Source organism: Salvelinus sp. IW2-2015, unplaced genomic scaffold, assembly GCF_002910315.2.
Source record: "Salvelinus sp. IW2-2015 unplaced genomic scaffold, ASM291031v2 Un_scaffold1303, whole genome shotgun sequence".
Taxonomy (NCBI): Eukaryota; Metazoa; Chordata; class Actinopteri; order Salmoniformes; family Salmonidae; genus Salvelinus; species Salvelinus sp. IW2-2015.
Window position 1 is genome coordinate 33,491 of NW_019942827.1, and position 18,953 is coordinate 52,443.

The following is an 18,953-nucleotide window of genomic DNA, read 5'->3' on the forward strand; positions in this document are numbered from 1 at the left end:
GTGTGCCTAGAGAGAGATGGGTTAGGGGTTAGCAGTGTGTCCTAGAGAGAGATGGGTTTAGGGTTAGCATGGTGTCCTAAAGGAGCAGGGTTAGGGGTTAGCAGTGTGTCCTAAAAGAATGGGTCTAGGGTGTAGCAGTGTCTCCTTTAAACTGTGGGGGGGGGGGGTGTCCTCTCTAGGTATACAGTGTGGCAGCGGAGAGGTGGCTGAGGAGAGGGGGGTCAGACGTGGGCCTAACTGGGGGGGAGGGGGGGGTGTCTCTCTTAGGTATAAATGTGGGGCAGCTGGAGCGAGTGGCTGGAGGGAGAGGGGCTGTCAAACTGTTGAGCTAACTGTGGGGGGGGTTGGGGTCTCTCTAGGTATAATGTGTGGCAAGCTGGAGGAGTGGGGCTGTCAGACTGCAGAGCTAACTGGGGGGGGGGTTGGCTGTCTCTCTAGGTATAAATGGTGGAGCTGGAGGAGTGGCTGGAGGAGAGGGGGCTGTCAGACTGTGGAGCTAACTGGGGGGGGGTTGGTGTCTCTCTAGTATAATGTGTGGCAGCTGGAGGAGTGGGGGCTGTCAGACTGCAGAGCTAACTGGGGGGGGGGGTTGGTTGTCTCTCTAGGTATAATGTGTGGCAGCTGTGAGGAGAGGGGGCTGTCAGACTGTGGAGTTAAAGAGATATGGGTTAGGTGGCAGTGTCTCCTTTAACTTGGCGGGGGTGGGTGTCTCTCTCTAGGTATAATGTGTGCAGCTGGAGGATGGCTGGAGGAGAGGGGGGCTGTCAGACTGGGGAGTTAAGAGATATGGGTAGGGTTAGCAGTGTCTCCTTTAAACTTGGCGGGGTGGGTGTCTCTCTCTAGGTATAATGTGTGGCAGCTGGAGGAGTGGCTGGAGGAGAGGGGGGCTTGTCAGACTGCGAGCTAACTGGGGGGGTGTCTCTCTCTAGGTATAATGTGTGCCAGCTGGAGGGAGTGGCTGGAGGAGAGGGGGCTGTCAGACTGCGGGAGCTAAAGAGATGCTGGAGCCGCTGATCCAGGCCTGCTCAGTTACTACAGGTCAAGAAGAAGACTGAGGAGGACGCGCAGGCTATCTGCACCATGTGCTCTGCCCTCACCACAGTACAGGTAGGTTCATCTAGGTGCCACGAGAGTATACATAGCTGGTTCCAGACTGTTTGTACTGGCCTTTCCAATTCAGACTGGAGTTGACTATACAGCAACCACAGATCTGAGATCAGGCACAGTATACAGAGTAGTAGTAACCGGTAATATTTCTTCCTTTACAAAAATTATAATTTTGTTGCCATGTGATCCGTCTATTGATAATTTCTCATGATTTGTTCATTCTGTTTTTCTCTCGTCAGATTGTGAAAGTGCTAAGCTTGTACACCCGCGTGATTGAATTTGAGGAACGGGTTTCAATATCCTTCATTAGAATCATACAGGTAAGGAGCTGTGGTCTGCTTGTCTCTGTGTATACTTTGCTCTCTCGCTCTCCTTTTATATAATGTCACTATGTTATTGAGTTGTTCTCCTCTCCTCTCTGTCACCCTCAGGCCCTGTGTGAAAGGCCGCGTTGAGTCATCGCTGCTACTTATGGACGCCAGAAGATATTCTCTGTGACATTTCCCTTCACCCACTCCCCGCTGGCTCTGGAAACCATTCAGATCCCTAGCAGTCTGAATCTAGGATTCCTCACACGGGTCTAACCCTCCCCGTGCTCTGGAAACATTCAGATCCTAGCAGTCTGAATCTAGGATTCCTCACACGGGTCTAACCCTCCCCCCTGGCTCTGGAAACCATTCAGATCCCTAGCAGTCTGATCTAGGATTCCTCACACGGGTCTAACCCCTCCCCGCTGGCTCTGGAAACCATTCAGATCCTGCAGCTGAATCTAGGATTCCTCACACGGGTCTAACCCCTCCCCGCTGGCTCTGGAAACCATTCAGATCCCTAGCAGTCTGAATCTAGGATTCCTCACACGGGTCTAACCCTCCCCCTTGGCTCTGGAAACCATTCAGATCGCCTAGCAGTCTGAATCTAGGAATTCCTCACACGGGTCTAACCCCTCCCTTGGCTCTGGAAACCAAATCAGATCCCTAAGTCTGAATCTAGGATTCCTCACACGGGTCTAACCCCTCCCCGCTGGCTCTGGAAACCATTCAGATCCCTAGCAGTCTGAATCTAGGATTCCTCACACGGGTCTAAACCCCTCCCTCTGGCTCTGGAAACCAATCAGATCCCTAGCAGTCTGAATCTAGGATTCCTCACACGGGTCTAACCCCTCCCCCCTGGCTCTGGAAACCAATCAGACCAATCAGATCCCTAGTGTATCCTTCTATCCTCCCTCCTTGAAGTCATCTCTGATTTTACACATAGTTGGACAGGTTTGATTTACTTCAAGGAAGGGAGGAAGAAATTCGAACGGCGCCCAGGAATTCTCCCCCAATGGGCCTGAGGGAACTATATGATTCACCAAAGATGCCTGACCATTCATGTTTTACAAATGCCTTGGAAAAAGTCAGTCCGTTTTTATAACGTTGTCCTGACCACTTACAATAGAAACAAGGGATATTGGAGACGCTTTGTAATAATGTGATGTATTTGGCAAGAGATAAATTATATTATAATAAATAATGAATCTTTTAGCAATAGTTACAGTATACTCCGTGTTTCCCCTATATGTATGCGCTGTCAAATCGTGGAAGAATTTTCAGGATGGAAAAACGTTTTCAGCGTAAACTTAAATTAGATATAAAGTATGTAGAAAAGATAATGACGTGATATATATATATTTTTTAAATGCGATCATCTTTGAGAACTAACAATCACCAAGATGAGAACTAGACAGTCAGAGAGAATCTAAAATTCCCGAAAATATCATGTCATGGGGCCCCACATTGATTTTGTTATAAATGTTTGAGTCACTCAGATGGCATAAGCCATGGCAAAATGTTTATAATGGCAGCAAATTAGTTTTTAAAACTCAGAATTCTCAGCCCCATGACAACATGTGTAGAATTGCAAGGAAAAATAGCTTTAAAGCTGTAAAATGTTGTCTCTGCCCCATGACAACGTGTAGAATTGCAGGAAATGTGTTTTTAAAAAACATAAAAAAATGTCTCTGCAGCCAAGAGGAGGACCTGTAAAACCGCACCACCGCTGCTGAAAAGAATCAGGCTACTGTTTACTTGTTAATGTATGCACAGGGAAATGGCACTCTCTTATATTTTACGCATTAAGAAATAATACGTTGTTTGACACAACTATGCTGAACAAAAATATAAACGCAACATGCAACAATTTCAAAGATTTTACTGAGTTACAGTTCGCATAAGGAAATCAGTCCATTGAAATAAATAAATTTGGCCCTAATCTATGGATTTCACATGACTGGGAAAGGTATCTGTTGGTCACAGATACCTTAAAAATAAATGTAAGGGCGTGGATCAGAAAACCAGTCAGTATCTGGTGTGACCACCATTTGCCTCATGCAGCGCGACACATCTCCTTCACATAGAGTTGATCAGGCTGTTGATTGTGGCCTGTGGAATGTTTTCCCACTCTTCAATGGCTGTGTGAAGTTGCTGGATATTGGCGGGAACTGGAACACGCTGTCGTCAATGTCGATCCAGAGCATCCCAAACATGCTCAATGGGTGACATGTCTGGTGAGTATGCAGGCCATGGAAGAACTGGGACATTTTCAGCTTCCAGGAATTGTGTCCAGATCCTTGCGACATGGGGCTGTACATTATCGTGCTGAAACATGAGGTGATGGCAGCAGATGAATGGCACGACAATGGGCCTCAAGATCTCGTCACGGTATCTCTGTGCATTCAAATTGTCATCGATAAAATGCAATTTTGTTCGTTGTCTGTCGCTTATGCCTGCCCATACCATAACCCCACCACCACCATGGGGCACTCTGTTCACAACATTGACATCAGCAAAACGCTCACCCACACAACACCATATACGTGGTCTACAGTTGTGAGGCCAGTTGGATGTACTGCCAAATTCTCTAAAAAGATGGAGGTGGCTTATGGTAGAGAAATGAACATTAAATTCTCTGGCAACAGCTCTGGTGGACATTCCTGCAGGCAGCATGCCAATTGCACGCTCTCTCAACATGAGACATCTGTGGCAAAACTGCATATTTTAGTGGCCTTTTATTGTCCCCAGCACAAGGTGCACCTGTGTAATGATCATGTTGTTTAATCAGCTTCTTAATAATATGCCACATCTGTCAGGTGAATGGATTATATTGGCAAAGGAAAAAATGCTCACAAACAGAAATGTAAATAAATTTAAGCGAAATAAGCTTCTTTTTTTTTGTGCGAATAGAACGTTTCTGGGATCTTTTATTTCACCTCATGAAACATGGGACCAACATTTTACATAATGCGTTTCTATTTGTGTTCAGTGTAGGTGGATGAGGGCAACGCCACTAAGCTTGGGATGAAAGGGGGGGCAGAACTACTGCTACTTTTTATTAACCAATGTAAATGTATTTCCATGAGGCTTCGTACCGTATATTTGGGAGCCAAAGTTAGTTGGCTGGTGCTGACCTATGTAATGTAGTACCTAGTGCTTACTACCTTTGTAATGTAGTGCTTATTGCCTTCCCATGTATCACAGTAAATACGAATATCATGAGCACCACTCCTAGTGTACACTGTGTGCTGGACACAGCAGCTAAAGAGCCTTGTTGTTGACTCACACCCTCTGTGTGCCCATTGCTTCCCATAGAGATTAAATGACCATCTAGTTTTCTAAATGTATAAACCTGAATATTTCCTCAAATGCTTTACAGTAGTTGTAATATTGTTCTATGACTGTAAGAATGTCTTGTGAATAATTCCATGAGATGCTGGTTTGTTTGCTTTGTTGGGACCAGGATGTTCAGCGTTTATTTGTTATTATGCACCTAAAGGCTTTATATTGTGTGGTCAGCAGTAAATAAAAGATGGTGAGAGGTATTTGAAATAATAAATTAAAAAAATCTAAGTCGGTTTTGAACAGGTGATCATAGAATGAACTGAGAAATGTATTTATTTACATGAAAAATACGTGCCGCTTCCATATAATACTACATGGATTACGATCAGCCAACTGCTGGGAAAAAGCTGAGAGAAATCTATTGGCTACGTTTGCTACTGTATCCCATTCCATTCCTTGAGTAAACGCAAGGCGCATGCCATGGAATCACCATAGCATCACCGTCACAACTAAAAACCCCGCCGAGGTTCTGTATCCTGTTTCTATTGTTGTCTTTGTTCAAACGAACACACCCCTAATGTCAATCTGCTGTCACAAGACTGATGGGCGGGACGAGGAAGGCAAAGTCCACTGCACAGGTAAGACCAAACGCCTGGGGAAGTTGTCGACTTTTTCACGCCACTGACGGTATGGCTGTTGTCGGCTAAACTCACGGATTGTTAAAACTTCACTACCAATGGCTTTGTCGGAACTTTATACGAAGGTGAGAAAGAAAGTGATACATGTTTTTAACTCATTCAATCTTAATACGGAATCTCAATCGCTTTGTTTTAACACCTGTTGAACACGTTGACATTTGTTTTATGACTAACATATGGTGCACATTATCCACCTGAATACAGTTTGGGAAATGATTATACAAATGAGTTTCCAACTTTCCTTGTAGTCCATTATCAAATTGCTGTGCGACAACTAATTACATAGACTACAATAATAAAGTAACGTATTTGTACACACTTTTTTGTACTGTAATTTTGATTTACCAAAAGAAGATAGTGGCATTCACTCATCTCCATTCATCTTTAGAAAGTAGGCTATAATTAATTGGCATGTTCATTCAGTACAACAGAGTGTGGATACCGGATGAAGAGCATGTCTGGAAGTCAGCAGAGATCCTGAGAGACTTCAAACCTGGAGATGATACTTTGCAACTGCAGCTTGAGGATGGCACTGTAAGTACTGAACACAGAGACTATAGACCAATAGTCACTGTTAAGTACTGAACACAGAGACTATAGACCATACAGTGCACTGTAAGTACTGAACACAGAGACTATTAGACCATACAGTGCACTGTAAGTACTGAACACAGGACTATAGACCATACATGCACTGTAATACTGAACACAGAACTATTAACACAGTGCACCGTAAGACTGAAAACACAGCTATAGACCATACAGTGCACTGTAAGTACATGAACAAGAGACTATAGACCATACAGTGCACTGTTAGTACTGAACACAGAGACTATAGACCATACAGTGCACTGTAAAGTCTGAACACAGAGACTATAGACCATACATCACTGTAAGTACTGAACACACAGACTATAGACCATACAGTGCACTGTAAGTACTGAACACAGAGACATAACCATACAGTGCACTGTAAGTACTGAACACAGAGACTATAGACCATACAGTGCACTGTAAGTAACTGAACACAGACTATAGACCATACAGTGCACTGTAGTATGAACACAGAGACTATAGACCATACAGAGTCACTGTAATACTGAACACAGAGAACTATAGACCATACAGTGCACTGTAAATACTGAACACAGAACTATAGACCATACAGTGCACTGTAAGTACTGAACACAGAGACTAGACCATACAGTGCACTTATAATCTGAACACAGAGACTATAGACCATACAGTGCACTAGAGTACGAACTGACAGAGACTAGACATCACAGTGCACTGTAGTACTGAACACAGAGACTATAACCATACAGTGCACTGTAAGTACTGAACACAGAGACTATAGACCATACAGTGCACTGTAAATACTGAACACAGAGACTAGAGACATACAGTGCACTGTAAAGTACTGAACACAGAGACTAGACCATACAGTGCACTGTAAGTACTGAACACAAGACTAGACCATACAGTGCACTGTGTACTAACACAGAGACTAGACCATACAGTGCACTGTGGTAGATACGAACACATAGACTAGACCATACAGGGCACTGTAAGTACTGAACAACAGAGACTATGACCATACAGTGCACTGTAAGTACTGAACACAGAGACGACCATACAGTGCACTGTAAGTACTGAACACAGAGACTAGACCATACATGCACTGTAAGTATGAACACAGAGACTAGACCATACATGCACTGTAGAGTACTGAACACAGATATAGACCATACAGTGCACTGTAATACTGAACACAGAGACTAGAACCATACAGTTCACTGTAGTACTGAACACAAGACTATAGACCATACAGTGCACTGTAAGTACTGAACACAGAGACTACTAGACCATACATGCACTGTAAATACTGAACACAGAGATAGACCATACAGTGCACTGTAAGTACTGAACACAGAGACTATAACATACAGTGCACTGTAAATACTGAAACAGAGACTAGACCATACAGTGCACTGTAAGTACTGAACACAGAGACTAGACCATACAGTGCACTGTGTAGTACTGAACACAGACTAGACCAAACAGTGCACTGTAAGTACTGAACAAGAGACTATAGACCATACAGTGCACTGTAAGTACTGAACACAGAGACTAGACCATACAGGGCACTGTAAGTACTGAACACAGAGACTAGACCATACAGTGCACTGTAAGTATCTGAACACAGAGACTAGATCCATACAGTGCACTGTAAGTACTGACACAGAGACTATAGACCATACAGTGCACTGTAAGTACTGAAACACAGAGACTAGACCATACATGCACGTAATACTGACACAAGACTAGACCTATACAGTGCACTGTAAGTACTAACACAGCAGACTATAGACCATACAGTGCACTGTAAGTACTGAACACAGAGACTATAACCATACAGTGCACTGTAAGTACTGAACACAGAGACTAGACCATACAGTGCACTGTAAGTACTGAACACAGACCGGTACTGGTATGAACCAGGGGTCTCCAACATTTTCTAGCATGAGATACTTTAAAAAACTATAAGTTATTGGTGTACACGTGTGTTTTCTGTCAATATACCTGGTAAAATAATGATTAATATAAACTGGGTGGTTTGAGCCCTGAATTCTGATTGGCTGACAGCCATGGTATATCAGACCGTATAACACGGGTATGACAAAACATTTATTTTTACGGCTCTAATTACATTGGTAACCAGTTTAATAGCAATAAGGCACCTTGGGGGTTTGTGATATATGGCAAATATACCACGGCTAAGGGCTGTGTCCAGGCACTCTGTGTTGGATCGTGCAGAGAATAGCCCTTAGCCGTGGTATATTGGCCATATACCACATCTCCTCCGGCCTTACAGCTTAAATAAACAACTCTAAAATCTGTGATTTCTCACCCCCCCCAAAAAAATTGTTTTCTCAGTTGTAAATATCCTGGCTCCAGATTTGTTTTAAACTCTTAAAATTAAAATTGTTCAAAGAACTGGTCTGGAAGAAAACTAACACATTTGGATTTTGTGTGTGTAGTTCCCCTTTAATTGCTAATCTAGAATGAGGCATGTGTCATCTAATGCTGAGCAAACACAACACTTCAAAGATATTAACAACTCGGATGTGCTCAAATTTCCAGATTTCCTTGTTCCAAGTCTTTAATTCCGTCCATCCACAACCCCAGGACGTGGGTGCTCACGTTCCCTAGCTGATCCTGCTCTGCGGTTTTTCGGTTGTCATCGGGGGAAAAATGCCGACAAGCAAGCATGTTTTTGTCGGTGAGATGATTTATAAGTATGCACATTATTATGCGCAGAAGCGTTTAAAAAAGAGACGGCGGCGCAGAATATGGACCTGCAGACGTGCACAATATGGATTTATATTGTAGAGGGAATTGGCCGTAAAAACTTTTAATTTTGAAAAGGATGCCGCATTCTCTCCACAGCTCCACCAATCTGTCATAATTATGGCTAGCTAAACCCCGCCTATTTTTCAAATTATCTTCTTAATATCTGATTTTAAACCTAACCACACTGCTAACCTTAAGCCTAACTTTAAATTAAGACCAAAAAACTAAATATGTTGAATTTCTATGATATGGCCAATGTTGACTTTGTGGCTGTGGTAACTAGGGGTAACTAGGGACAACCTGCGTGTTGTTGTTGCTTCCCTGTTCGCCATGATTTTATTTGGGTCTCACATGTGGAGTGCTCATTGGCTATTGCGTCCTTGTCCAATCGCGTCGTAGGTCATACGACAAGGCGCGCCGCCGAAGTCAGAAAGTTATCAGGACATCCGACAGGGGTCTGGAGAACCGAACAGTCTTCCTCAGTGCGTCCCGTTGACCCGCTCAAATTACGCGAGTCCCACGAGTACTGATCTTAGCCCGAGTTCATAGGATTTCACCCTGATCATGAAAATTCTAGCGATGGTTTCTGTACTGCTGCTGCTCATTTCATGGCAAAATTTGCAAATAATAGATAACAATTGATATACTTCCGGCAGGTAAACCTACTTAACATTTTAATTGAGAAGGTTTTGTGAAAAGTAGTTGTCAACCCACAAGATGGGCAATATTGCTGGAAATTAACTGGCCGATATTGTGTTCGGTTTGGCTTTTCAAGCCATTAGTGGCTAACCAGGAGTGGGGTAATAGTATCTGGGAGCTTGCGGTGACTGATACTTGTGAGATTTGTTTATGACAGTTTGCGATGGAACACGTGACAATTCCATGTACTTTCAGAATTGTTTGACGATGCATGGGCCTGTTGGAGAGGCCTGTTTATAACTATAGACCACAATACTCTGTACTGTATGGGCCTGTTGGAGAGGCCTGTTTATAACTATAGACCCACAATACTCTGTACTGGATGGGCCTGTTGGAGAGGCCTGTTTATAACTATGACCACAATACTCTGTACTGGATGGGCCTGTTGGAGAGGCCTGTTTATAACTATAGACCACAATTACTCTGTACTGTATGGGCCTGTTGGAGAGCCCTGTTTATAACTATAGACCACAATACTCTGTACTGTACTGTATGGGCCTGTTGGAGAGCCCTGTTTTATAACTATAGACCACAATACTCTGTACTGTACGGTGTGTGTGTAATTTCTGTTTGAATGACAGCATACATTTGAATGACAGTGTACATTTGCAGCAGGTAGACGAGTGTTGTGCTAGTAACCAAATGGTTTCTGGTTCGAATCTCTGAGATGACGAGGTGAAAAATCTGTCGATGTGCCTTTTGAGTAAGGCACTAAACCCTAATTGCTCCTGTAAGTCGCTCTGGCGTCTGCTAAATTACTGAAATGTAAAATAGTGTATTTATTGGGAGAATCTTTAATTTATCTCTAGATCATTTATTTGTCAATGGCAAGACTAGGACATGTACAGCAAGACTAGGACATGTGCGACAAGACTAGGACATGTAAAACATACAGTATACTTTTAATGCTGAGATTCTGGTTTGAGTATGCTTTGTAGACCAGGACTAGGTTTACTGTACTCTGTGTCCTGGGAACTGGCCATAGAGGCTTTGAGTCACCAAAGTCACACTGTTATTCCCCCTGTAGGAGATGCTGTACTCCCTGGACACATCCAGTCCTCAGCTCCCTCACCTCCGCAACCCTGATATCCTGGTGGGGGAGAATGACCTGACAGCTCTCAGCTACCTCCACGAACCAGCAGTTCTACACAATCTCAAAGTGCGCTTCGTGGAGTCCAAGATCATCTATACGTACTGTGGTAAAGAGACACTCCCATGTCCATCTATACGTACTGTGGTAAAGAGACACTCACATGTCCATCTATACGTACTGTGGTAAAGAGACACTCACATGTCCATCTATACGTACTGTGGTAAAGAGACACTCCCATGTCCATCTACACGTACTGTGGTAAAGAGACACTCACACTCCCATGTCCATCTATACGTACTGTGGTAAATCAAATCAAAATCAAATCAAGTTTATTTTATATAGCCCTTCGTACATCAGCTAATATCTCGAAGTGCTGTACAGGCACCCAGCCTAAAACCCCAAACAGCAAGCAATGCAGGTGTAGAAGCACGGTGGCTAGGAAAAACTCCCTAGAAAGGCCAAAACCTAGGAAGAAACCTAGAGAGGAACCAGGCTATGAGGGGTGGCCAGTCCTCTTCTGGCTGTGCTGGGTGGAGATTATAACAGAACTATGCCAAGATGTTCAAAATGTTCATAAGTGACAAGCATGGTCAAATAATAATCATGAATTAATTTTCAGTTGGCTTTTCATAGCCGATCATCAGAGTTGAAAATAGCAGGTCCGGGACAGGTGGCAGTTCCATAACCGCAGGCAGAACAGCTGAAACTGAAATAGCAGCAAGGCAGGTGGACTGGGGACAGCAAGGAGCCATCACGCCCGGCAGCCCCGACGCACGGTCCCAGGGCTCAGGTCCTCCGAGAGAGAGAGAAGAAGGAGAGAATTAGAGAGAGCCAAGATTTTCAAAATGTTCATAAGTGACAAGCATGGTCAATATATAATCAGGAATAAATGTCAGTTTGCTTTTCATAGCCGATCATTAAGAATTGAAACAGCAGGTCTGGGACAGGTAGGGGTTCCATAACCGCAGGCAGAAGTTGAAACTGGAATAGCAGCAGGGCCAGGCGGACTGGGGACAGCAAGGAGTCATCATGCCCGGTAGTCCTGACGTATGGTCCTAGGGCTCCGGTCCTCCGAGAGAGAGAAAGAAAGAGAGAAGGAGAGAATTAGAGAGAGGCCAAGATTTTCAAAATGTTCATAAATGACAAGCATGGTCAAATAATAATCAGGAATAAAAGTCAGTTGGCTTTTCATAGCCGATCATTAAGAGTTGAACAGGTAGGGGTTCCATAACAGCAGGCAGAACAGTTGAAACTGGAACAGCAGCAAGGCCAGGTGGACTGGGGACAGCAAGGAGTCATCATGCCCGTTTTGCCGTGACGTATGGTCCTAGGGCTCAGGTTCTCCGAGAGAGAGAAAGAAAGAGAGAACGAGAGAATTAGAGAGAGCATACTTAAATTCACACAGGACACTGGATAAGATAGGAGAAGTACTCCAGGTATAACCAACTGACCTAGCCCCCCGACACATAAACTACTGCAGCATAAATACTGGAGGCTGAGACAGGAGGGGTCAGGAGACACTGTGGCCCATCCTGATACCCCCGGACAGGGCCAAACAGGAAGGAATAAACCCCACCCACTCTGCCAAAGCACAGCCCCACAACCACTAGAGGGATATCTTCAACCACCAACTTACAATCCTGAGACAAGGCCGAGTATAGCCCACAAGATCTCCACCACAGCACAAACCAAGGGAAAAGGGTAAAGAGACACTCCCACTCCCATGTCCATCTATACGTATGTGGTAAAGAGACACTCCCATGTCCATCTACACGTACTGTGGTAAAGAGACACTCCCATGTCCATCTACACGTACTGTGGTAAAGAGACACTCCCATGTCCATCTACACGTACTGTGGTAAAGAGACACTCCCATGTCCATCTACACGTACTGCGGTAAAGAGACACTCCCATGTCCATCTACACGTACTGTGGTAAAGAGACACTCCCATGTCCATCTACACGTACTGTGGTAAAAGACACTCACACTCCCATGTCCATCTACACGTACTGTGGTAAAGAGACACTCCATGTCCATCTACACGTACTGCGGTAAAGAGACACTCCCATGTCCATCTCCACGTACTGCGGTAAAGAGACACTCACACTCCATGTCCATCTATACGTACTGTGGTAAAGAGACACTCACACTCCCATGTCCATCTTACGTACTGTGGTAAAGAGACACTCCCACTCCCATGTCCATCTACACGTACTGCGGTACTAAAGGAATACTTCCCCAGCTGTCTTAATGGGATGTCTTTTTGTTTTACTGTTCGTTTATCGGCTGGACTTTACTGGATGTAGAGATGGAAGGTGAAAGTTCATGTCTGGGTGACGAAATGTTGCTTTATGTTTGTATAAAATGTAGGAGATGAGAAAAATAATATTCACAGGGCAATGCATCTATTTTTATATAGATTTTTTAACACGTTCTATGTTAGAAGCTTACTATGTGAAAGCAAATAGGATCACTCTGTCTGTACTCTATGTCCTGATGGTTTCCTTCCCTTCAGGAATCATCCTGGTGGCTGTCAACCCATACAAGCAGCTTCACATCTATGGAGATGCAGTCATCCACGCCTACAGTGGACAGAACATGGGAGATATGGATCCTCACATCTTCGCTGTGGCAGAGGAGGCTTCAAACAGTGGCCAGGTAAAAATAGAACGGGCTGTCCCGGAGGGGTGCTGGTTTGTGGTAGTGATGCCGTCTGTCCGTCGTCCCCTCGGACCAACGCTATGCTCCTGGAGATAGCGGTTCAATCCCTGAGTCCCCCCCCCCCCCCACTAACTTCCTGTTCTAAAGACTTTAATCTATTTCACCGTCATACATTTTAGCTCTTTGGGCCTATCTGTCAATAGAACTTCTCCTTAAAATGAGATCAACTGTCAATATTCAAAGACTGTGAAAATATGCAGTATTCCTACCCAGATATAAACTCAGCAAAAAAGAAACGTCCTCTCACTGTCAACTGCGTTTATTTTCAGCAAACTTAACATGTGTAAATATTTGTATGAACATAACAAGATTCAACAACTGAGACATAAACTGAACAAGTCTACAGACATGTGACTAACAGATGGAATAATGTGTCCCTGAACAAATGGGGGGTCAAAATCAAAAGTAACAGTCAGTATCTGGTGTGGCCACCAGCTGCATTAAGTACTGCAGTGCATCTCCTCCTCATGGACTGCACCAGATTGCCAATTCTTGCTGTGAGATGTTACCCCACTCTTCTACCAAGGCACCTGCAAGTTCCCAGACATTTCTGGGGGGGAATGGCCCTAGCCCTCACCCTCCGATCCAACAGGTCCCAGACATGCTCAATGGGATTGAGATCCGGGCTCTTCGCTGGCCATGGCAGAACACTGACATTCCTGTTTTGCAGGAAATCACGCACAGAACGAGCAGTATGGCTGGTGGCATTGTCATGCTGGAGGGTCATGTCAGGAGGAGCCTGCAGGAAGGGTACCACATGAGGGAGGAGGATGTCTTCCCTGTAATGCACAGCATTGAGATTGCCTGCAATGTCAACAAGCTCAGTCCGATGATGTTGTGACACACCGCCCCAGACCATGATGGACCCTCCACCTCCAAATCATATCCTGCTCCAGAGTACAGGCCTCGGTGTAATGCTCATTCCATCGACAATAAACACGAATCCAACCATCACCCCTGGTGAGACAAAACCATGACTCGTCAGTGAAGAGCACTTTTTTGCAAGTCCTGTCTGGTCCAGCGATGGTGGGTTTGTGCCCATAGGCGACGGTGTTGCGGTGATGTCTGGTGAGGACCTGCCTTACAACAGGCCTACAAGCCCTCAGTCCAGCCTCTCAGCCTATTGCGGACAGTCTGAGCACTGATGGAGGGATTGTGCGTTCCTGGGTAACTCGGGCAGTTGTTGTTGCCATCCTGTACCCTGTCCCGCAGGTGTGATGTTCGGATGTACCGTTCCTGTGCAGGTGTTGTTACACGTGGTCTGCCACTACGAGGACGATCAGCTGTCCGTCCTGTCTCCCTGTTGCGCTGTCTCAGGCGTCTCACAGTATGGACATTGCAATTTATTGCCCTGGCCACATCTGCAGTCCTCATGCCTCCTTGCAGCATGCCTAAGGCACGTTCACGCAGATGAGCAGGGACCCTGGGCATCTTTCTTTTGGTGCTTTTCAGAGTCAGTAGAAAGGCCTCTTTAGTGTCCTAAGTTTTCATAACAGTGACCTTAATTACCTAAGCTGTTAGTGTCTTAATGACCGTTCCACAGGTGCATGTTCATTCATTGTTTATGGTTCATTGAACAAGCATGGGAAACAATGATTTAACCCTTTACAATGAAGATCTGTGAAGTTGTTTGGATTTTTACGAATTATCTTRGAAAGACGGGGGTCCTGAAAAAGGAACGTTTTCTTTTTTTTGATGAGATATATATTTTATTTATTTCCTTTTTCTCAGGAACAATAAGAACCAGTCTATCATAGTGAGTGGTGAGTCTGGAGCGGGCAAGACTGTGTCTGCTAGATATGCCATGAGGTACTTCGCTATGGTCAGCAAGTCTGGCAGCAAAACACACGTGGAAGACAAAGTTCTGGCATCCAACCCAATAACTGAGGTATGTTTTTAAATACATGTGTCCTAGCAGAGAATGTACGTTACATGTAGCAGCACCATATCTTTATGAGTCATTTTATGTAATCTGTTCCATCTATGGGTTTGATAATCTGTAGATCAAGGCCCCACAGTGTAAAAGACACGTCATAATCTGACAGATCATGTCCAATGTGCCACAGTGTTCCAGGCACAGATTGGCCTCACCAGCCACCGTACTTCTGATACATCTACAATGTGTTTTGATTATCATCAACTATGATGGACAAACTTGTAATGTGAGATTTTTTTGCGTCAGGCTATAGGAAATGCCAAGACGACCAGGAATGACAACAGCAGTCGCTTTGGGAAGTACACGGAGATCAGCTTCGACGGGAGATATCAGATCATCGGGGCCAACATGAGGACGTATCTCCTGGAGAAATCTAGAGTGGTTTCCCAGGTCATACCTCACATACTTGATTCTCAGATTTATATGTGGTGTATAAGGTAGCATAGCTACTGTATAGTTGAATCGTTGTTTACCATTTGGAAGGTTTCAGTGAGCCGCTGCTAGCCTGGTTCCAGATCCGTTTGTGTCGTCTTGCCATCTCGTTGCCATGACAACGACCAACACAAACAGATCTTAATCATTGCATGCCTTTAGACAGTAACGCTGTCTCTTTCTCTTCAGTCAGAGAGGGAGAGAAACTATCACATCTTCTATCAGATGTGTGCCTGTGCAGACCAGCCTGAGTTCAAGAGCCTGAGACTGTGTGAGTGACTGGAATTTATTTCACCTGTAATTCTTCAGGTTTGTCTCCATTGAGATAAAAATATATATATATTTAGCAAGAGAGACCTGTTAAACCCTGGGGCTTGGCAGTTCTGCTACTGTATTAACTGTAGATGATAGATGGACAATACGGCCCCTAGAGGGACGATAGATACGGCCCCTAGAGGGACGATGGATACGGCCCCTAGAGGGACCTATAGGTGATGTTGTCTGAGCGGAAGTTGACCTACAGAGTGATGTTGATTGAGCAGGACGTTGACCTAGAGAGTGACGAACGGAGAGACGTCGACCTACAGAGTGATGTTGGACCTACAGAGTGATGAACAGAAGTGAGTTGGCTACAGAGTGAGTTGGCCTACAGAGTGATGTTGACCTACAGAGTGATGAACAGAGTGATGTTACCTACAGTGATGAACAGGTTGTACAGAGTATGGTGACCACAAGTGCATGAACAGAGTGATGTTGGCCTACAGAGTATGGTGAGACCTACAGAGTGATGTGTGGCCTACAGATGATGAACAGATGATGTGCTACGAAAGTGATGTTGACCTACAGAGTGATGAACAGAGCGATTTGGCCTACAGAGTGATTTTGACCTACGAGTGATGAAAGAGCGATTTCGGCCTACAGAGTGATTTAGCCTACAGAGTTGAACAGAGTTGATGTTGGCCCTACAGATGAATGGAACAGAGTGATGTTGGCCTACAGAGTGATGTTGACCTACAGATGATGTGACCTACAGAGTGATGACAGGATGTGGGAGAGGGGCCGAAGCGGGAAAGGGAGCGCCCACAGAGTGATGTTGGCCAACAGAGTTGATGTTGACCTACAGGTGATAACAAGAGTGATGTTGGACCTACAGAGGATGAACAGAGAGATTTGCTAGATGATTGACAATTGACAGATGATGTGGCCTACAGAGTGATGAACAGAGTGATGTTGGCCTACAGGAGTAGAAACAGAAGTGATGTTGACCTACAGAGTGATGAACAGAGTGATGTTGGCCCTACAGAGTGATGAACAGAGTGTGTTGGCTACAAGAGTGATGCAGGTGAGTTGGCTACAGAGTGATGTTGCCACAGAGTGATGAACAGAGTGATGTTGCTACAGAGTGATGAACAGAGTGATGTTGGCCTACAGAGTGATGACAGAGTGATGTTGGCCTACAGATGTAACAGAGATGTGACACAGAGCTGAGTGAAAGATGACGTTGACCTACAGAGTGATGAACAGAGTGATGGTTGGCCTTACAGAGTGATGTTGACCTACAGATGATGAACAGAGAGACGTTGACCACAGAAGTGATCAGTGATTTGACCTACGAGGTGATGAACAGAGAGACGTTGACCTACAGAGTGATGAACAGAGTTGTGTTGGACCTACAGATGATGAACAGAGAGCGTTGACCTACAGAGTGATGAACAGATGATGTCGGCCTACAGAGATGACAGGTGAGTGTTGACCTACGGTGATGAAGAGTGATGTCGCCTACAGAGTGATGTTGACCTACAGAGTGTGAACAGAGTGATGTTGACCTACAGTGATGAACAGAGTGATGTTGACCTACAGAGTGATGTTGACCTACAGAGTGATGAACAGAGAACGTACCTACAGAGTGATGAACAGAGTGATGTTGACCTACAGAGTGATGAACAGAGAGACGTTGACCACAGGTGTTGACCTACAGAGTGATTGAACGATGATTGACCTACCAGAGTGATGAACAGAGTGATGTTGACCTACAGAGTGATGAACAGAGCGACGTCGGCCTACAGAGTGATGAACCAGAGTGATGTCGGGCCTACAGAGTGATGTCGGCCTACAGAGTGATGAACAGAGACGTGACCTACAGAGTGATGTGACCACAGATTGATGACAGAGTATGTTGGCCTACAGAGTGATGTGACCTACAGAGTGATGAAAGAGTGATTGGCCTACAGAGTGATGTTGACCTACAGAGTGATGAACAGATGTGTTACTACAGAGTGATGAACAGAGTGATGTTGACCTACAGAGTGATGTTGACTACAGAATGATGTTGAACCTACAGAGTGATGTTGAGCCTACATGACAGTGATGTTGACTACAAGTTCTACAGAGTGATGTTGACCTAAAGAGCGATGTTGACCTACAGTGATGAACAAAGAGACGTTGACCTACAGAGTGATGTGACCTCGGAGTTAAGATGTCGACGTACAGAGTGATGTCGACCTTACAGAGTGATGTCGACCTACAGAGTGATGTCGACCTACAGAGGTGATTGTCGACCTAACAGAGTGATGTCGACCATAGATGGATGTCGACTAGAGTGATGTGACCTACAGAGTGATGTTGACCTACAAGTAATGTTGTACCTACAGATGATTGTTGACCTACAGAGTGATGAACAGAGCAATGTCCTCACCCAACAGAGAGAAGGTCTGCATGTTCTCCTCATGTCCTTCCTATCGTCCACGCCGTCATAGCAGTCTCCCCTCCATACTGGTGTACCTGAACTCATCTGCCCTCACTGGAGAGAGACAAGCACAAGGACACGCGTTCATTAGCACGTTATTGACCTTAACCCATACACTTCAGTAGCCAACATTATTTGATCTGTTGTCAGGATGTCAGTGTAACTACTGACTCATCTGGTTGAATAACGGTGAAATACAATAAAATAAATAAATAATTGCAGATGACGACCTTTCATTGGCCTAGTCAGAGGCCGTATCCGCGCGTCCCTCTACTAGGGCCGTATTCCGCCGTCCCTCTACTAGGGCCGTATCGCCGTCCTCTTAGGGGCCGTATCCGCCGTCCCTCTACTAGGGCCGTATCCGCCGTCCTCTACTAGGGGCCGTATCCGTCGTCCCTCTACTAGGGCCGTATCCGTCGGTCCCTCTACTAGGGGCCGTATCCGTCGTCCCTTCTACTAGGGCCGTTATCCGTCGCCCTCTCTTAGGGGCCGTATCCATCGTCCCTCTAGGGGCCCGTATCCACTCCCTCTAGGCCGTATCCATCGTCCCTCTGGGGCCGTAGTCCATCG

The 18,953-nt window shown here is 45.0% G+C and overlaps 1 protein-coding gene and 1 pseudogene across 1 annotated transcript in view; both read left to right on the plus strand.

The window, feature by feature from the left end:
• LOC112070357 (unconventional myosin-Va-like) overlaps positions 1–2,636 on the plus strand; it is a 32,708-nt pseudogene extending 30,072 nt beyond the window's left edge.
• A 2,552-nt stretch (positions 2,637–5,188) lies between these two features.
• LOC112070358 (unconventional myosin-Vc-like) overlaps positions 5,189–18,953 on the plus strand; it is an 89,576-nt gene continuing 75,811 nt past the window's right edge. Inside the window, 7 exon segments of the mRNA XM_070438936.1 lie at positions 5,189–5,466; positions 5,825–5,935; positions 10,482–10,653; positions 13,064–13,198; positions 14,970–15,157; positions 15,452–15,595; positions 15,827–15,908. Coding sequence (XP_070295037.1) covers positions 5,440–5,466; positions 5,825–5,935; positions 10,482–10,653; positions 13,064–13,198; positions 14,970–15,157; positions 15,452–15,595; positions 15,827–15,908 — 859 coding nt within the window. The 5' untranslated portion in view covers positions 5,189–5,439.